We start from the raw sequence: 22,301 nt of genomic DNA, 5'->3' as shown, positions 1-22,301 counted from the left end.
ACGAGAATTATTCCGAAGGAGGAAACAAGCAGAAAAAGCGAGAAAATGCATACATTGTTTAGCGCCATTGTGAACTCTATCCCTTCTTACGAGATAAGCATAATTATATTTGTTTATATATACATATACATGACAAACGTATAGAAACATTGCAACTATCATTATTATTATATTATTGTAATTATTATTATTATTACCGTTGCGATTATTATTATTATTATTATTATTATTACGAATATGGCCGTCATTATTATTGTTATAATTATTACCAGTGAAAACGATGAAGGTACGACGGATAATTGCTAAAAATTAAAATGAAGATCTTACTTATACATAATTATAAATACGTCATGATGACATATTCATAACAATTAATTACTACGATAACGTAATGACATTATTATTATTACTATTATAAATAACACCCTATTCCCATTTGTTGTGAATGTTTACGTTGTTTTATGATATTCAGAATATTCTAAAAATAAAGTCTATAATTTCCACGAATGACTGCCTTCTCCTTGTACCTGCGATTCGATATAAATTTACATTTTAGCAATTTTTTGCTGCGATACAAATGAATGCTGATTACAGTGCCGTAACTCTCGTTTCTGCACGAGGGAAATATGTGAACCTGAATGTCTTGAAACATAAAGAAATTTGGAAATTTCTAAGATTTATAGATTTTAGAATTAGAAAATTATTATATCCTAAAATTAGAAATCCAAAAATCTAAAATCAGAGGTTTGGAAATTTTTCCATTTGGAAGTTTGATAATTTACAAAATTCGATACGTATGGCTACTTAGTGTGAGGTCCACCTCCCTCACATTTTAAATTTCGTGCAAACGTATTTACAACAATCACCCCAATGTACAATCACACCTTTTATGCAATAAAATTCTTATGTTAATTTCTATAAGAATGCAATGAGCAAATCACCATATTTATTTTTGATCGAACTAAATTTAGATGTTTCGTTTATTAATATTCATCAACTTTCGAAACGAGTTGTTTTGAAGAGCAGAATTCAAGAGGAGATACAGATAATTTTATGGAAAGATTATAACGAGAAGTATTTTACAAAATTATTTTGTTTTATTTTTAAGTACGGTTCCTTTTGTAGAGTAAATAAAAGTAGAAGCACTGTTGACCCGTTTCGAAATTTCCGGAGATATGTCAGACGGCTTCTGCGCACATTCACGAGCGAACTTCAAGCGGCGAAACAGATTTAAGTGCGCGTGCACACGATAAGCGCGGCCACTTTCACGTTATTTTTTACGGGATCGTGTACCGCTGCTCCTATTAGGCCACGTCAAAATTCGTTCCGTCGGAATTAGGGCAACTTCTAGTCTTTCTGGATGATCAGGTTGGCGTGAGAGAAAATGTGAAAAAGGATGCACTTTGACTGGTTACGTCGGTGCATTGAGACCGTCTGACAGGACAGATAGCACTCGGCTCGAGTACTATTTTTATTTCAGTTGTTAACCTCGATCGACACGTTTTACGAAATGTCATTCGAAGGAAAATACAACGCGAAAAGTCCCGGTAAGTAAACGAAGGAAACGAATTCCGTTCGTTGATTCGTCGTTAGGTTTCCTAACGAATGGTGCACATCTAATTTGTCACTGTTCATCCAAACATTGTTATCTTTACGAATTAGCTTCACGTTATCTCGTGATACGTGTCACTAAACTTTCTCTTTGAGTACGTCGTGTTTTATAAACTTTACTTCATGTTGGAACAACACTGTAACAGTTTGAGAAATGCACTTGTTTGTGAATTTATTGTTACGTACATATTTCATGTAGAGCAGTTTTTCTAATGTACACATACTTATATATTGGACTTATAAAAGATATATTCTTCATTGCTTAAGCATTACGTGTAACAATATACATAAATTATGTAAATAAATAGTGTTATTCAATGTGTAATCATTATGCAATTACATCATTAGGTTTAACATCGTGTTAATTATTGGTAATAATGCACTGTGTAAAAAAAAATTACAGCGGTCAAAAGGTTAATGAGAGAAGCTCAAGAGCTCCACGAAGCTACAGGGGAATATTGCGCTGCTCCTTTAGAAGACAATCTTTTTGAATGGCATTTTACTGTACAAGGACCACCATCCACAGATTTTGAAGGTGGCGTTTATCATGGCAGAATTTTATTACCTCCTGAGTATCCTATGAAACCTCCAAATATTATATTGCTAACAGTGAGCAACTTTTTCATTTCAAATATATTTTCTATCTTTAAAGTGAAACATATAACAGGTATATCGTTTTGTTAGCCAAATGGCCGCTTTGAAACCAACAAAAAGATCTGCCTCAGTATATCTGGACATCATCCGGAAACATGGCAACCTTCCTGGAGTATTAGAACAGCTCTGTTGGCTTTGATTGCTTTTATGCCGACACCAGGAAATGCAACAATTGGTTCTTTGGATTATAATAGGGAAGAAAGGCAAAAACTTGCAAAAAAGTAATTAATACAAATTGTTAAGTTTGATTTTGTACGTGGAATCAAGTATTCATAAATATTTTTTGTCACAGATCTTTAAGTTGGCAATGTGATACCTGTGGAAAAGTGGTTGATTTGTTATCTAAAAGTTCGGTCAAGAAACCCATCACAGAGGAAGAACAGACTATGTTAGATACAATTGCTTTGAAGGTATGTTTTTAATGCTTTATATTATATAAATATCTGTAACTAATTTCAGTTAAAAAAAAATTTTTTTAGGCTGATGAGTCACCTTCGTCAGACACGTCTTTCACGGCCAATACAGATAGTATTTTAGAAAACGAACTGAGGCAACGTAACGTCGAAACAACTTCTACGGAGAACCCAGATCGACAGGAACCAGATGTTATAATGAATCAACAAGTAGAAACAATGTCATCTTCTAATGATTTGTTTTGGAGCATTCTAATTGCTTCTCTAGTGTCAGCGATTATTCTACTTGTTTTGCGACGACTATTTCTCGTTTAAATTATTCTGAATGTAACAAAAGTTATAATATTGTAAGTATGTTAACAAGACAAAGTAAATTTTATACACATTTTATGAACAACATTTTTAAAACTTAAAAAAAATAGTGTGAGATTTATATACCGTAGAAACATCTGAGTTCCATGGAGACACAATGTATAATTACACCGGTATATCCACTTTAGAACATATCTACCTTTCTCTTACACTGAACTGTCCACTTTATTAAAAACATCACACATTTCTGTTGAATCTGCAAGGAACGAGAATTCGATATAAATCAGTCTGTATTGATGTGTTATTTTTTATTGGCTGTATTTACTAGTCTTTTAAATTCTTTTTTATTTCTTTAATATAGTGAATCCCAAATTGTATAGTTTAAAGAAAATCTAATTTGTAATTTTGAACTTATGAATTGCATTTATCATATATACATATATATTTCAATGTTAGCTAATAATTTTTACGTATAAATCATTTTAATAGCGTATAAATTAACACAAACATATTATTTTCATAGCTATTAGGCTGTGTTCATAATAAGTTCGCCAAGTATTATTTCACTGAATCTATACTACAATAAAATTAATATCCAGAAATATATTTTAATTCTAATATTGTTACAGTCTCAAATTACAGCTGTGTATCTTTCTCTTATCGTTATGCAAATGTAGATAAATTATATGTTAGAAATGTATATAACTTATATAACTTTAGCATAAATTAAATGAAATATTCATTGTGTTGTATTTCAAAATACTGTGCAGATAAAATGCAAACAAAATACACCAGCTTAAAAAGTATCTATACTGCAGTAAAAATATAATACCAATATCTCTATTGAACTGCTTTAACACCTGTTAATAATTTGATAATTAGTTCGTTAATAATCGAACTAATATCAGAACACACTCATTATACACAAATTATTTAAATTTTAAATAATTTAATTTACAATGTACTAACAGAACATATACACATATGTTTAACCGAAAGTTATTTGATAAAATTTCAATTTATACAACAATTTTAAGTATTAATATACAAAAATTGTCATATAAAAATGAAAACAAAATGTTATCATTGTTCTGGGACCACGTGGGATATAATTTCAATTACACTTATATACAATAGTAAACTTAAAAGCGATTAAAAATACGAAGACATTTTAGGCACAAAGTATAACTTTTTTTTTTATTTGTTTTTGCATGTACATAGAAATATATATAATAAATTGTTTGCGATTTGTTAAACAATAAATAAAGCTCACATAATTTATTGCAATTAACACCATGGTTGTATACAAAATCATACGTCAATAAATGAAAATATCGGTATAATGATAATTATATCTAATGTGTAAGCGATGAATGATGCACAGTATATGATTTTTTATGTATCGCAAATCCGCAGAGAAGAGTAAACGACTGTGCATAAAATGTAAACAGTATTATTTTGGATTATTAATGCTAGGCGCATAAAGATATTTTTAAAGCCAACAATGATAAATTTTGTTTACAACTTCAAAACCGATACAATGTTAATTCTTATACACATAAAATATATATACATACAATACCATCAAATATTCTGAGTCAGTAAATGTAAAACAATCTTATAATTAATATAAAATAGCCGGACAATCAATTAACACTTCATGTATAAGTGTAACTTGTAAAATAATCATTTCAATACAAAAGTAATAGACATGAATAGATTTAATACTGAAAACATTTTTGGTCCCTATTATTTTAGAGTACTTAAAATTGAAAAAGAATACTTTCGTTACAAACATTTACTAATTAATAAAAAAAAAAAAACAATTTAAACTTATTACAATTTCTAATATTTGTAACATCTAATTTTTTTAAGATTCCTTGATCAAAAAATGAAATAGGTAAACGAATGGTTATTCAATAAAGAAAAGCATTTGGAAATGAAGTTTGATGAATTTCTCAGTACTATTTGTAATATTAGAATCGTCAAAATACCAACTTTACCCAACTGTTGTATAAACAACATATTTTACCCTTTCATTTTTGATATAGAAACAGACTATAAGCGTTTCATACTTGAAGCATATAAAATTTGCTCATCTTTATGCTAAACAGTATACGTAAACTTAATTTAACTGTATACTGGACTTGTGTCATGCTTAAGAATAATAATTAAAATATGAATGCTGAGACACATAAGCGTTGCACAACTTAATATTCCTGTGCGTTCATTATATAACTTCACATAAATTTTCACAGATTTCATTCTTCAATGTACTTTAAAACTTTGACCCCATTTTAGCTGATCTAGATAAATTATAATGAGAAACAAAAGTTTATCAAGCACACAAATATTCATGGCACTGCATCATTAACATACTGCATCATTATTATTTATTTTATTATCTTTAACGTTAACTCTATCTGTACTATTGCTGCATACATTTTGATTTGCTTTCCATAATTGCAAATTATTGGTAAACTAATGATCTTAAATTTAATTATGCAATTATAATACAACACAGCTGCAAATACAATAATGTAATCGAACTTTTAAGTAGCATTTAACTAGTTACGAATTATATATATATTTTTTTTGTATCTATTGTAAGGCAGCTACCTCGGTTTCAAATTTATTCACCTCAATAGTAGACAGTCTATCTAAAAGTATTACCTAATTACTTCGTAATACTTCAACTTTAGTAGAAACATTTTGTACACTCAAATATATATATCAACATTAATATTACACCAGCACCACCTTGTCTTTTTTCTTTAATTATAATCTTGGTGAAGATTCGTAAAATTTGATCGTGACTAGACTTACGTAAGACTATGTCATAGTCTTTCTCGTATAAAATACAATTAATTTAGGAGACTAAGCCCTAAAAGAAACGTTTTCCGAAAAAAGCTGTTTTTTAATTCCACTCGCAAAAAATATATTGCATTGATAGCACCTGATACACTTTAATCTTATAATCTCTGTTCTCGTTTTCCTTCTTTTCCTATCTATGTTAAAAGTATCGAATAGTAAATTTTACAAACGTAAAAATCCGTATTGTTGCATGAATGATATGCATTGTTTAACCATTTGAAGCACAGTTGGCCGTTTATATAAAATTTCTTTTACGATACTTGAATAGGGTATCTATTTTGTATGAAAAAATAAAAGGAAACGTCAAAAAACTTTGGTATCACTTAAGTATGCTTCAAAAGGTTAAAGTAATATGTTACACATATTTCTAATGACAGCATCTGTACAAAATAACATGAGATCAATTGATTACAATAAATTATTTATAGATGTTGAGGGGTTGAAAGAAATAACCAATTTTTAAATAGAATATAAAAATTATTAATAGGAAGAAAGTTATTGTCCTATGAAAGTTGAATGCAATGAGAATGAAAATACCGATGGTGTTAATTTATTTAAAAAAGAAAGAACAATTGTGGGAATAGGAAATTCATTGAAAGGTTCTGAAAGAAACCTTTTGCAATTGGGAAACAAACGCATGTTCTTTCATTGACCTATGTAAAATTTATATACATATGTAATATATAAAAAATTCTTCATTTCAAATGTTGGCATTTTCCTTGTTTTTGTAATATCTTGGTGAAAGGTATTTTCAAGCATACACCTTTCCATTAAAATTCTGTGTTAATTATCTTATCTTATGCACATATGTATATATACCTTGAAACAATACAAATATATCTTCGTATTGTTTCAATGATACAAATATTGAACAGTATAATCTTTTTTTGTTTCCTAAAAGTATTTCATGTACATTAATTCCGTTGTGTACTCCTTTTTAGTAATACAAAAATACAAATAATCCTGTTAAATTATAAATGCATTATTTATCAACTATTATTAGTCCATTCACCTGTTTCTTTCAATGCTCTATCTGTCAACCTCTCTATTTCAGTTAAAAGCTGTTCAGTCTCTAAATCAACACATACCATATCCGCTTCAACAGGATCCCATTCTAAACTATTTGGTGTAGAAACTCTCGACCAAGGAGATGCTGTCAAACTAGAGGGTTGACTATTATTAACCGATGTCTGCGTTATAGAACCGTCGGTGCTCTCGACTTTTTCATCGTCCATGACTGGTAGAGGCATTCCTAAGAATATATTTTTATGTTTCACTGGTTATGTACAGATCTGTATGTTCAAAACTTATTAATAAAAATTATTTACCCTCGTGTTCCCATTCTAAATCTAATGAGGATCCTGGAGTGGAAGAGATGCAAGCTTGTTGTTTCATTAATGTTCTTGCATCAAGAATTTGGAGCGGAGTGTCCAATCCAGAACTATCAAATTTGTAATCATATTTTGATTAGCGACATACATTAGATAATCATAAAAATAATATCCTAAGTACAAACCTAGTAGAAGCATCATTTCTAGAACTCAATCTAGCATATTTATTAGTACCCTTCGACCATCCACCATCTTCTAACAACTCCAATGTTACAGGAACTCCATGTTTTTTCTGCAAGTACATTACAAAATTAAATAAATACCTTTTTATAATAGGAGTGCAACATCTGATTTTAATTATTACATTAAAATTACTAATAATTTCATCTCAACAATGGACTTACTATTTCAAATAAAATGTAGAAAACCTAATATTCTAATCCAATTACCTTGAATCGGTTTAAGGAGAGAAACGATAACAGGCTATCCAGGAAGCGTAACAATGAAACACATAATTAATACAAAAAAAAAACAAAATACTGCTATAAAACTCGATATAATATCTTACGTTTTTGATCCTCTAGATTGGTCTGCATCTCCTTTGTCATCCATGAACTAAAAAAAAATCAATACTTACAAACAAATAAAAAAGTTACACATACATCTAGGTATTTATACTCATTATCCAAGTTACAAGTCACAAGTAAAACTGTCCATACGTACCTCAACTTGTTCGTCTCCTTGGAAAGACATACTGGTGTGCCTTTGATAAAACCTTAAATTAAAATATGTTCATTAAGTAATGAAAAATATATGTAACTTCATAAGGAAGGTATGAACATCCATCCAAAGATATATTTGTCAAAATATTCTTATTACACTGAAATAAAAAGGCATGTATCTAACCTGTATGACAAAGAATCTGTAACTTTGGAAATGCAGCGGCCGAAACAGGCCCCCATGACCTGTTAACACACGGCGTATCGCCGTCATCTAACTGACATATAAGGGTTCAGATTCCAATATTTAATTCCACGTAACAGATAAATTAGAAGGGAATAGGAGTTAACACTTCATACAAAGTTGTAGAAATATCAGATGTGACTCATCTTATTCAAATCCGATCTATCCCGCTCCTGAATGTCTGTCAGCTGCATACTTGAATACACTCCTACTTGCTGCAGTTTTATTTCATACGCTTGCGTCAAAAAACAAGCTCGCCAACATTTAAAACGTAGGCAATGACATTCTCGGAGGCGCGGTGCATTCACAATGCAAAGAAGTGCAGCCAACATACGATCGCAAGTTGTGTAACTGCAGAATGTTTCTAGGAACTCGCTATGTTATTTTACTCTAGATATACAGGTTTTCTTGATCCTCTGAATCTCTTTAGAGTCTTTCTAGACCTTACATAATCTCTTCTGTATATTTTTCCTAAAACCCTTTTGAGATTTTTCTCTTGGTTTTCCTAGGACTATCAAGTTCAGTAATTGGTACACTGCAGCGTAAATCTGCATTTATCCCTAAACCAAATAAAAAAAATCAAGGGTGCGTATGTGTATAGTGTAGAAGTATGGCGGTCGAGAATAAATAGTTTAAACCTGCACATTCACTAGTAAAATTGTAATTATTTTTTAACCGACTTCGAAAAAGGAGGAGGTTACTCAATTCGATCAGTATATATTTTTTTTTTTTTTTTTTGGTCATATCTCTGTAACATTCATCTGTAATTTCTTGTGCAATATAGTTTATCATTTTCTTATAAGATTTGTAAATCTTCTAGATTTGGATAAGCGTAGAACTTGTAATGCTTACTTGATCCAAACATTTTCGTAAAAGAAAATGTGGAACAAAATTATAATTTAATTCGTAGCTATTAGCTCGATATCGTTTTCTAAACTTTCTATAAAAATGTTTAGAAAACGATATCGATTACCAGGTCACACCACGTGGAGGTTGCTACGATAGTGACCCACCCTAACACCAAATCCCAACCACCCTCCAATTGCGACCTCATTTATCAGAAGGATAAATGAGTTCTGACTCTACTTAGCTCATAGGCTCGCATACAAGTTCTTTACCACAAAATTGCAAAGAACTTGTATCACACACACATACATTAACTTAATACTAATCCCATGGGATTCCACACACATACGCTTTACTTATTCTAAACGCACGCGTACCTCTTATTCTAAGATTGCACTCAAATGATCTATGACGACGTAAAAAGAGCAAGGGGAAGAAAAGAAAGTTAGAAGAACTTTCTACTAAAGGCAAAGAAAGTTAGAAGAACTTTCTACAAAAGAGAAAAGAAAGTTAGAAGAACTTTCTGTCAAAAAAGGGGATCAGTATTTTTCGCCAAGTGAACCTCGCCTTCCATGGGTCAAAGGGTAGTCCATAGTGGCTTACGTGAACCACGAGACAGAGATGAACCGAAAATACTGGCAAGAACGAGTGACACATCCGCGGAGGGTCTCCCATTTCTCCCCGCTTGCGTTTGAAGCAAGTCTGACCGCAGAGAGGAGACCCCTGCCATGAGGCGACAGATCGAGATGAGCCATCAATCGATCGGCCCCGCAGAGATGTGTCCCTGGCGCTACACCAGCACTTGCAGCTCACCTCTGCCGCGTGTTCACAGCGCTATGAACCCCCAATGATCCACTTGGGTTCGGAACGATTGACAAAAAATAACTGAGTATACTACAAGCTAACGCGTACAAAGTTTGAGAATTGTGAAGATGAGTGCATGTTAGAATAAGGGGCACTTACAGGGACCCACCTGCCCGCCCCCGAGCATACAACTTAAAACTAACTTAAAGCTTAATCGACTTAAAACTAACGCATTAGCAAAACTAACAATCGCACAATGATCCCACGATGATCGCACGATGATCCCACGATGATCGCACGATGATCCCACGATGATCCCACGATGATCGATGTCTTCAATCTTCGTGTATAATATTCACACATGATATGAAAGTACCCCTTAACCCTTATTAAAAACCAACCATATAACAAAATAATATAGTGGAAGAAATGAAATGGAGAATAGTCTTGAAAACTTCAGAACAAGAAATGAAATATCAAAGAAACTTGAAAACTTCGAACCAAGAAATAAAATAGAGCAGAGACTTGAAAATTTCAGAACAATAAATAAAATAGCAGAAAGTCTTGAAAACTTCGGTGCAAGAAATAAAATAGAGAAGAGACTTGAAAACTTCGGCGCAAAATGTAAAATAGCAACAAAACCTGAAATCTTCAGAGAAAAATAAAATTATTTAGAATTTGAAAAACTCTGTGATCCCACGATGAAATGAATAGGTCCTGCATCCTATACTTTCACACACTCATTCATACTACAATACATATTATAAAATCCCTAACTGTGCCTTTTGTTCTAAAATTGCACTCGTACAATCTAAAACTTTGTAAAGAAAATGTTTAAAGAAGAAAGTTGGAAGAACTTTCTTTTAAGTTTCGAGCAATTGACAATAAAAATGATAGGTTACTACTACAATCTAATATGTAACAATTTAAAAAATTGTCGTTAAGATGAGTGCAAGTTAGAACAAAAGGCACTTACAATTTGCGCAAGCTTTTCGCCACATGTGACGAAAAACCTGCGCCCGAGCCCACCCTTCCTCCCACAGCTCGGAATTAGAATAAAACTAATGCACTGAACACAATTTACAAAAAATTAAATTCTGAAACAGACAAAAATTTGTTAATATAGAAAATTAGGCAAAGGAGTAAAATATTTTAAATAAAATCGCGAAATAAAACCGTAGCTCTCAGCTCGGTATAGTTTTCTAAAGAGTAAAAAATCTTTAGAGAACTGTACCGATTACCGGGTCACACCACGTGGAGGTGGCTACGATAGTGACCCACCCTAACTCCAAATCCCAACCACCCTCCAATTGCAACCTCATTTATCAGAAGGATAAATGAGTTCTGACTCTACTTCGCTCATAGGCTCGCATATACAAGTTCTTTACCACAATCCAGTAGAGAACTTGTATCACACACACACACACATACATTAACTTAATACTAATCGTATGGGATCCCACACAAGCACGCTTAACTTATTCTAAACGCCGCACGGTACCTCTCATTCTAAGATTGCACTCAAATAATCTATGACGAATTCAAAAAGCAAAGAGGAAGAAAAGAAAGTTAGAAGAACTTTCTACTAGAAGCTAAGAAAGTTAGAAGAACTTTCGCAAAGAAGCTAAGAAAGTTAGAAGAACTTTCGCAAAGAAGGGGTTCAGTATTTTTTGCCAGGTGAACCTTGCTTTCCATGGGTCAAAGGGTAGCCCATAGTGGCTTACGTGAACTACGACGGCAAAGATGAACCGAAGATACCTTTGGCAAGAACGAGTGATACACCCCAGTTGGCGGAGGGTTCCCATTTCCCCCAGCGCTCTCGCGTCTTACTACAGAGAGGATACCCAGACCGTGATGCCCCTTGGCAGAATGGCGGCGGGTCGGGGAGGCACATCAGAGAATGAGAGGTGCCAACCCCGATCCGCCCCGCCGGGCAAAGAATATCACTCGTGCTACACCGGTACTTGCAGCTCACCTCTACCGCGTGTTCACAGCGCTGTGAACCCCCCATGATCCACTTGGGCGCAGAACGTTTGACAAAAAATAACGGGGTATACTACAAGCTAACGAAAGTTAAAAGAACTTTCTGTCACAAAAAAAAAGAAAGTTAGAAGAACTTTCTGTCAAAAAAGGGGATGAGTATTTTTCGCCAAGTGAACCTCGCCTTCCATGGGTCAAAGGGTAGTGCATAGTGTCTTACGTGAACCACGAGACAGAAATGAACCGAAAATACTGGCAAGAACGAGTGACACATCCGCGGAAAGTTTCCCATTTCTCCCCGCTTACGTTTTAGGTAAGTCTTACTGCAGAGAGGAAACCCTGCCGTGAGGCACCCGATCGAGACGGAACATCAATCGATCGGCCCCGCAGAGATATGTCCCTAGCGCTACACCAGTACTTGCAGCTCACCTCTGCCCGTGTTCACAGCGCTATGAACCCCCAATGATCCACTTGGGTTCGGACCGATTGACAAAAAATAACGGGGTATACTACAAGCTAACGCGTGCAAAGTTGGAGAATTGGGACGATGAGCGCAAGTTGGAATGAGAGGCACTTACAGGGACCCACCCGCCCTGCCCACGAGCACACTTAACTTAAAACAAACGCACGCATAAAATTAACTTAAAACTAGCGCACGCAAAAAATTAGCTTAAAACTAGCGCACGCATCCCTCGATGATCCCTCGATGATCGATGTCTTCAATGATGAACTATTCAGTACCTGTACAATAAGTAGGTATGACAATAAAAAAAGGAAATGCAAGATTATTTGGTTAAAATAAAAACATGAAACATCTGAATGAAATTAAGACTAACACGAACTGTTAAAATGAAAATCTGTAACATACAAAGATAATTAAGACAAATAAGAAACATTAGAAGTTACTTGCATAAAATAAATTCCTGAAACAGACAAAAATAGTTAAGACAAAATATAAATCATCAAAATTTATTTACACAAAAAAAACCTGAAATATATAAAAATAACATTCACTCATACTGTAGTACATTTTCTAAATGCCCTACATGTACCTCTTATTCTAAAATTGCACTCTCATATAAAACTTTGTAAAGAAACTTTGTAAATGAAACTTTGTAAAGAAACTATGGAAAAAAGTAGAAAAGGAAGAAAGTTGTAAGAACTTTCTTCCAAGTTTAAACAAATTAAGAAAAGACTAACAAACTATTACTATGCAAAAATCTAATATGTAAGTTAAAAAATTGTAACAAGGATGAGTGCAATTTCGAATAAGAGGTACTTACAATGTGCGCAGGCTTTTCGCCACAATTTGTGGCGAAAAACCTGCGCCCGAGCCCACCCTTCCTCCCACAGCTCGGAATTAATGTAATTTAGACATGAAATTGAGAAGTTCTAATCGTAGCTCTTAGCTCGATATCGTTTTCTAAAGTTAATTTCGTGAAAAATATTTAGAAATCGACATCGATTACCGGGTCACACCACGAGGAGGTGGCTACGTTAGAGAGTGACCCACCCTAACTCCAAATCCCTACCACCCTCCAATTGCAATACCTCATTTATCGGAAGGATAAATGAGTTCTGACTCTACTTAGCTCATAGGCTCGCATATACAAGTTCTTTACTACAATCCAGTAAAGAACTTGTATCACACACACGCACACATACATTAACTTAATACTAATCGCATAGGATCCCATACACGCACGCTTAACTTATTCTAAACGCCGCACGGTACCTCTCATTCTAAGATTGCACTCAAATAATCTATGACGAAGTAAAAAAGCAAAGGGGCAAAAAAGAAAGTTAGAAGAACTTTCTACTAAAAGAGAAGAAAGTTAGAAGAACTTTCTACAAAAAGAAAAGAAAGTTAGAAGAACTTTCTGTCAAAAAAGGGGACCATTATTTTTCGCCAAGTGAACCTTGCTTTCCATGGGTCAAAGGGTAGCCCATAGTGGCTTACGTGAACCACGACGGCAAAGATGAACCGAAGATACCTTTGGCAAGAACGAGTGACACACCCCAGTTGGCGGAGGGTTCCCATTTCCCCCAGCGCTCTCGCGTCTTACTACAGAGAGGATACCCAGACCGTGATGCCCCTTGGCAGAATGGCGGCGGGTCGGGGAGGCACATCAGAGTATGAGAGGTGCCAACCCCGATCCGCCCCGCCGGGCAAAGAATGTCACTCGCGCTCACCGGCACTTGCAGCTCACCTCTACCGCGTGTTCACAGCGCTATGAACCCCCCATGATCCACTTGGGCGCAGAACGATTGACAAAAAATAAGTGGGTATACTACAAGCTAACGCGTACAAAGTTTGAGAATTGAAAAGATGAGTACAATTTAGAATGAGAGGCACTTACAAGGACCCACCCGCCCTGCCCACGAGCACACTTAACTTAAAACTATCGCACGCATAAAATTAACTTAAAACTAACGCACGCATCCCACGATGATCCCACGATGATCCCTCGATGATTGATGTCTTCAATGATGACTTATTCATTACCTACTGAATAATTAGTCGTAACAATATAAAGAGGAAACGGAGAAACAAATGCAATATTAGTAACAATATAATGTTTAGGCATGCACAATTCATGTCGACTCAATAAAAATACACCTGTAAAATATACAATATACTTGAGAAATATTCAATTACTTAATTAAAATAAGGACCTGAAACATACAAATACAATTAAAACACATATGAATAAATAAATTGCTTACATAAAATTAAAACCTGAAACATACAAAAATGATTAAGACAAATATGAAACATTGAAAATTACTGACATAAAATTAAAGCCCTAAATGTGCCTTTTGTTCTAAAATTGCATTCGTATAATGTAAAAGTAAGTAAAGAAAAGAGTAAAAGAAGAAAGTTGGAAGAGTTTTCTTTTAAGTTTAAAGCAACTGTTAATAAAAATGATAGGCTACTACTACAAATTAATATCTAACAAGTTAAAAAATTGTAAAGACGAGTGCAAGTTAGAACAAAAGGCACTTACAATGTGCGCAAGCTTTTCGCCACGTGTCGTGACGAAAAACCTGCGCCCGAGCCCACCCTTCCACCCACAGCTCGGAATTAACGTGAACAATATTTTTATTTACACAAAATTAAAACCTGAAACAAACAAATATAATTAAAGCCGCAAATTATGGGCGAAGGTACGTAATCTTCCTTTATTTAACACAAGAATTTTGAAAAATAAAAGTTGGAAAAATATTGTTAATTCAGAAATATGAATTGTGCAATTTCTTACTTGGAATCGAAATATAAAACAGAAAAATATAACTAAGAAACTGCAAGTTCTAATCGTAGCTCTTAGCTCGATATCGTTTTCTAAAGTTAATTTTGAGAAAAATATTTAGAAAACGACATCGATTACCAGGTCACACCACGAGGAGGTGGCTACGTTACAATAGTGACCCGCCCTAACTCCAAATCCCTACCACCCTCCATTGCAACCTCATTTATCAGAAGGATAAATGAGTTCTGACTCTACTTAGCTCATAGGCTCGCATACAAGTTCTTTACCACAAATTTGCAAAGAACTTGTATCACACACGCACGCATACATTAACTTAATACTAATCCCATGGGATCACACACACACGTTTAACTTATTCTATACGCACGGTACCTCTTATTCTAATATTGCACTCAAATAATCTATGACGAAGTCAAAAAGCAAAGGGGAAGAAAAGAAAGTTAGAAGAACTTTCTACTAAAAGAAAAGAAAGTTAGAAGAACTTTCTACTAAAAGAAAAGAAAGTTAGAAGAACTTTCTACTAAAAGAAAAGAAAGTTAGAAGAACTTTCTGTCAAAAAAGGGATCAGTATTTTTGGCCAAGTGAACCTCGCCTTCCATGGGTCAAAGGGTAGTCCATAGTGGCTTACGTGAACCACGAGACAGAGATGAACCGAAAATACTGGCAAGAACGAGTGACACATCCGCGGAGGGTCTCCCATTTCCCCGCCGCTTGCGTTTGAAGCAAGTCTGACCGCAGAGAGGAGACCCCTGCCGTGAGGCGGCAGATCGAGATGGTTCATCAATCGATCGGCCCCGCAGAGATGTGTCCCTGGCGCTACACCAGCACTTGCAGCTCACCTCTGCCGCGTGTTCACAGCGCTATGAACCCCCAATGATCCACTTGGGTTCGGAACGATTGACAAAAATAACTGAGTATACTACAAGCTAACGCGTACAAAGTTTGGGAATTGAGAAGATGAGTGCAAGTTAGAATAAGAGGCACTTACAAGGACCCACGTGCCCGCCCACGAGCACACTTTACTTAAAACTAACGCTCGCATAAAATTAGCTTAAAACTAAGGCACGCATCCCACGAAGATCCCTCGATGATCCCTTGATGATTCCTCGATGATTGATGTCTTCAATCTTCGCGTATACGCATCTCACACATTCACTCATTCGTACTACAATATGTTACAATAGACGCAACTTAAAATTAACTCAAAATAAACTTAAAATTAGCGCATAAGTTGATGAAATCCCTCGAAGGAAGTCTTCAATGATGACATATTCATTACCTATAGAATAAATAAGTGTAACACTAAAAAGAGGAAATAGAGAAGCAAATGCAAGACTAGTAGCATTATAATATTTAGGCATGCATAATTCTTGCTAACATGCACAATTCATGCTGACATGCAAAATTCATATTAACATTTTCGGAATAAAAGTGAAATAAGATCGAGTCGACTCCATAAAAATACGCAAATAAAACACACAATATATTTGAGAAATGTTCAATTACTTACTTAAAATAAAAATCTGAAACATAAGAATGTAATTAGGATACATAAATCTTTTCATTAACTAATTAAAATAAAATCCTGAAACATATGAATGAAATTAGGACAAACATGAATTATTAAAATAAAAACCTGAAACATTCAAATATAATTAAAGCACATATGAATAATTAAAATACTTACTTAAAATAAAAATCTGGAACAGGAAAATGTAATTAGACACATAGGAAATATTAAATTACTTACTTGAGATAAAAATCTGAAACAGACAAAAAGTAGTTAGAGAAACATAAATCAATAAATTACTTACTTGAAATAAAAATCTGAAACAGGCAAAAAGTAATTAGACAAACATAAATCAATAAATTACTTACTTGAGATAAAAATCTGAAACAGACAAAAAGTAGTTAGAGAAACATAAATCAATAAATTACTTACTTGAGATAAAAATCTGAAACAGACAAAAAGTAGTTAGACAAACATAAATGAATAAATTACTTACTTGAAATAAAAATCTGAAACAGGCAAAAAGTAATTAGACAAACATAAATCAATAAATTACTTACTTGAGATAAAAATCTGAAACAGACAAAAAGTAGTTAGAGAAACATAAATTAATAAATTACTTACTTGAAATAAAAATCTGAAACAGACAAAAAGTAATTAGACAAACATAAATCAATAAATTACTTACTTGAGATAAAAATCTGAAACAGACAAAAAGTAGTTAGAGAAACATAAATCAATAAATTACTTACTTGACATAAAAATCTGAAACAGACAAAAAGTAGTTAGACAAACATAAATGAATAAATTACTTACTTGAAATAAAAATCTGAAACAGGCAAAAAGTAATTAGACAAACATAAATCAATAAATTACTTACTTGAGATAAAAATCTGAAACAGACAAAAAGTAGTTAGAGAAACATAAATTAATAAATTACTTACTTGAAATAAAAATCTGAAACAGACAAAAAGTAATTAGACAAACATAAATCAATAAATTACTTACTTGAAATAAAAATCTGAAACAGAAAAAAAGTAATTAGAGAAACATAAATCAATAAATTACTTACTTGAGATAAAAATCTGAAACAGACAAAAAATAGTTAGAGAAACATAAATTAATAAATTACTTACTTGAAATAAAAATCTGAAACAGACAAAAAGTAATTAGACAAACATAAATCAATAAATTACTTACTTGAAATAAAAATCTGAAACAGACAAAAAGTAATTAGAGAAACATAAATCAATAAATTACTTACTTGAGATAAAAATCTGAAACAGACAAATGTAATTAGACAAACATAAATCAATAAATTACTTACTTGAGATAAAAATCTAAAACAGACAAAAAATAGTTAGAGAAACATAAATTAATAAATTACTTGAAATAAAAATCTGAAACAGACAAAAAGTAATTAGACAAACATAAATCAATAAATTACTTACTTGAAATAAAAATCTGAAACAGACAAAAGTGATTAGACAAACATAAATCAATAAATTACTTACTTGAGATAAAAATCTGAAACAGACAAAAAGTAGTTAGAGAAACATAAATTAATAAATTACTTACTTGAAATAAAAATCTGAAACAGACAAAAAGTAATTAGACAAACATAAATCAATAAATTACTTACTTGAAATAAAAATCTGAAACAGAAAAAAAGTAATTAGAGAAACATAAATCAATAAATTACTTACTTGAGATAAAAATCTGAAACAGACAAAAAATAGTTAGAGAAACATAAATTAATAAATTACTTACTTGAAATAAAAATCTGAAACAGACAAAAAGTAATTAGACAAACATAAATCAATAAATTACTTACTTGAAATAAAAATCTGAAACAGACAAAAAGTAATTAGAGAAACATAAATCAATAAATTACTTACTTGAGATAAAAATCTGAAACAGACAAATGTAATTAGACAAACATAAATCAATAAATTACTTACTTGAGATAAAAATCTAAAACAGACAAAAAATAGTTAGAGAAACATAAATTAATAAATTACTTGAAATAAAAATCTGAAACAGACAAAAAGTAATTAGACAAACATAAATCAATAAATTACTTACTTGAAATAAAAACCTGAAACAGACAAAAGTCATTAAGACATAAAATTGACGAAGCAAGAAATGAAATCTCCCTTTATTCGAAACGAAACTCTTAAAGAATAGAAAATCCAATTTTGAAAACCTCAACTCCGAAATAAAAAGACGAAAAGATTCAGAAACTTCAAAAGTTGAAATAAAATCTCTTTGAAAACCTCAAATTTAAAATAAGAACCAATAGAGATTAAAAACTTCAAGACCAAATAGAAATGACGAGGTGATCCAAAGACTTTGACACTCGAAATAATATTCTCGCATGAAATGAAAGAGAAACTGAAGCTAAAGCACAAGTATTAAAAACCAATGAAATAATAAAGTGAGAGAGAGAAAGAAATAAAATCTTGGAGACTTTGAAGCTAGAAATAAAGTCAGATAGAGTATTAATGGCCCTATCAGTGAGTACAGGATGCAGGACACACATCATTCACACACTCACGCATACTATAATACATTTTAAATGCCCTACATGTACCTCTTATTCTAAAATTGCACTCTAAAATAAAACTTAAAAAAAAAGCAAAGGGATATGAAAGAAAGTTGGAAGAACTTTCTTTTAAATTTGGAGAAATTGAGAAAGAATAACAAACTATTATTACAGTCTAATATGTAAATTAAAAAATTGTGAGAAAGATGAGTGCAAGTTAGAATAAGAGGTACTTACAAAGTGCGCAAGCTTTTCGTCACAAATTGTGACGAAAAACCTGCGCCCGAGCCCACCCTTCCTCCCACAAGCTCGGAATTAAAAAACTAATGCATTAAACAGAACTTACCAAAAATTACATCCTGAAACATACCAAAATTTATTAAGACAGAAATTTGAGAAAAGTGAATATGATAACTTACCAAGAATTATATTCTGAAACAGACAAAAATTTATTAACATAGAAATTTTAGAAAAGAATTCAATGTAAGAACTTACCAGAAATTAAATTCTGAAACAGACAAAATTGTATTAACACAGAAAAATGTGGGAGAGGAAGCAAAATTTTTCTTTATTTCATACAAAAATTTGAAAAAATACAAAACGCAATGAAAATTGCGGATTTCAGAAGAGAGAACAACGTAACTTACCAAAAATTAAATGCTGAAACAGACAAAAATTTATTAACATAGAAATTCGAGAAGAAAGAACATAACTTACCAAGAGTTATATTCTGAAACATACAAAATTTTATTAATATAGAAATTTTAGAGAAGAAACCAATGTGAGAACTTACCAAAAATTAAATTCTGAAACAGACAAAAATTTATTAACATAGAAATTTTAGAAAAGAGAACAATGTATGAACTTATCAAAAATTAAGTTCTGAAACAGACAAAAGTTATTAAGACAAATATAAATTATTTCATTACTTACATAAAATAGAAAACCTGAAACAGACAAAAGTAATTAAGACAAATATAAATTATTTCATCACTTACTTAAAATAAAAATCTGAAACAGACAAAATTTTATTAGCCTATACAATTGTACGAAAAGGAGTGAAACGACACTATGGAGAGACAGAAAACACGATAAAAATTACGAGTTTAACATCAGTCAACAATAAAATAATTTATACAAAATCAATTCCTGAAACAGAGAAAAATAATTAACACATAAAATTGTGAGATATTAAAATCGCGAAGGATATACAAATCTCGAAATAAAATCGCGAAGGGATATAAAAATCTTGAAATAAAATCGCGAAGGGATATAAAAATCTCGAAATTTAATCGCGAAGGGATACAAAAATCTCGAAATTTAATCGCGAAGGGATATGCAAATCTCTAATCTCAAAATTTAATCGCAAAGTTATACAAAAATCTCGAAATTTAATAAGGGAGGGCATAAAAATCTCGAATCGCGAAGGGGTATACAAATCTCTAATCTCAAAATTTAATCGCAAAGTTATACAAAAATCTAATCTCGAAATTTAATAAGGGAGGGCATAAAAATCTCGAATCGCGAAGGGGTATGCAAATCTCTAATCTCAAAATTTAATTGCAAAGTTATACAAAAATCTCTAATCTCGAAATTTAAAAGTGGAGGGCATAAAAATTTCGAATCGCGAAGGGACATAAAATCGCGAGGGGCTATGCTCGTAAAAATTCGAGCAAAACTTGACGATACATTTTGTATCGTTCAAAAAACACATGTAAAATACAAGAAAATAATAGCGAGCATAGTGACAAAATGACTGTCCATCTTAGAATCCTAAGATGGACATTCATTAATAGTTCCCCTCTTCTTTGGCAACTTTGCCGGGGCTCTTCGGCATATAGCCTCTTCTCTCTTCGGCATTGCCTCACAAAAATCACTCGCGAATTTTTACGGTAACTCGGATATTCTTTGCTTTCAATTACATAAAATCTCAATTTCGCTATCAATCTCCATAAACAGATAGCAGACAATTTTACAAAAATAAAATTGCACTACTATCCATTTATTTCGATCGATAACAAAATCAATATTTTATGTAATAGTTAGTTTAGTAAGAAAAATAATTTTTCAAAATAAAAATACGACCAGCGATTCTTAGAATGCGCTGTCCGTAAAAGAATATCCGAGCAGAATATTTTATTTCACTTCACTTCACTTCACTTTATACTTCATTTTTGCAGTCGGATCTAGAACCCGACTGCGACTTACAAACTAAAAGGCCTGGCCTGAACGAACAATCGAGTTCAAGAGAATATTAAATAAATTCATATTTAATATTTTTCTCTTCTCGATTTTTCGTAAACCCCCCAGATGCAAGCATCTCACGTGTGAGAGAGGAGGACAGAGAAACGTGAAAGCTTGCTCTGGCCCTACCTACTTAAAACTAACTCATTCACACCAGAAGTAAGCTACCTGCCTGCCTATCGCTATATTTAAAAAATTGCAAAGTCCATTCTCACAAAAACACACTCCACGGTTCTCACACATACCACCCGGGTGCAAAAAAGCCTAATCCTAGGGAGTACGTCCCGGGACGTCTCCGACACCCGAGTTCAATACTACATTCACACTCTAAGTTCATACCTTTTTGCTGAAATCGATCGACAATCGACAGTGAACATACATATTTAATTTTCGTACTCTTTGGAATATTCAATGTAATATGTACATGTAATAATTTAAACTACTAATACAATTTTCTAACTTAATAACTTTATATAATTTTCAAATGACTCTACTTGCATTTTGTATGCATTTTCAAATGACTCGACTTGCATTTTGTATGCATTTTCAAATAGAATTTTGCAAAATTTAAGAAATAAATCTACATATAGTTTAATCGACACAAGGTCCACGACCTAACCACACACACACGTGTAACTTGTGTCGATAATTCACTGTCAATTTGTCGATCGCCAAACATCTTAAAACTAAACCGTGTCCACCTGCCCTAACCCATGCGAGTAGCAACTAAGTACGCGCATGAGTATAGAGCATAAAAATGAACACGGCCACATGTATTTTGACCTACCAGCTTTCTTCATGTGTGCTGAAAATCCTGAGCTAAAAAACATGATTAGAAACATGCTAATAAAGTGTCTTCCAGCAAAAATTGACTCTAACTTTAAAAAATGTTCAAAATGGAAAATGGAAGATCACTTTGCAAAAATCTAAGTATATCGGTTG

At 32.7% G+C, this 22,301-nt stretch overlaps 2 protein-coding genes across 4 annotated transcripts; one reads left to right on the top strand and one right to left on the bottom strand.

Annotated features, from left to right (window-relative positions):
- The first annotated feature begins 1,192 nt into the window (after positions 1-1,192).
- On the top strand, positions 1,193-7,199 carry LOC100879782 (ubiquitin-conjugating enzyme E2 J1). 3 transcript variants are annotated; one of them, XM_012284506.2, is made up of 6 exons: positions 1,193-1,547; positions 2,015-2,220; positions 2,296-2,486; positions 2,558-2,675; positions 2,745-3,025; positions 6,919-7,199. In XM_012284506.2, exons 1-5 carry the CDS (start codon positions 1,511-1,513, stop codon positions 2,991-2,993), a joined length of 801 nt encoding a protein of 266 aa, XP_012139896.1. In that variant the 5' UTR covers positions 1,193-1,510; the 3' UTR covers positions 2,994-3,025; positions 6,919-7,199. The 3 variants fall into 3 exon arrangements, with proteins under 3 accessions (XP_012139896.1, XP_076389447.1, XP_003703025.1); XM_076533332.1 differs by having other exon boundaries at positions 6,293-7,199; XM_003702977.3 differs by lacking the exon at positions 6,919-7,199 and having other exon boundaries at positions 2,745-3,796.
- On the bottom strand, positions 4,254-8,824 carry LOC100876539 (uncharacterized). The gene is made up of 7 exons (XM_012284507.2): positions 8,102-8,824; positions 7,919-7,970; positions 7,764-7,810; positions 7,645-7,678; positions 7,381-7,487; positions 7,193-7,305; positions 4,254-7,116 (listed from the first exon to the last, which is right to left on the bottom strand). The coding sequence occupies exons 1-7, from the start codon at positions 8,155-8,157 to the stop codon at positions 6,854-6,856; spliced, it is 672 nt and encodes a 223-aa protein (XP_012139897.1). The 5' UTR covers positions 8,158-8,824; the 3' UTR covers positions 4,254-6,853.
- Between the last annotated feature and the right edge of the window lie 13,477 nt (positions 8,825-22,301).

This window comes from Megachile rotundata, chromosome 7 (genome assembly GCF_050947335.1).
Source record: "Megachile rotundata isolate GNS110a chromosome 7, iyMegRotu1, whole genome shotgun sequence".
NCBI lineage: Eukaryota > Metazoa > Arthropoda > Insecta > Hymenoptera > Megachilidae > Megachile > Megachile rotundata.
The sequence above is the reverse complement of the archived record's forward strand: the minus strand, read 5'-3'. Positions and strand labels throughout refer to the sequence as shown.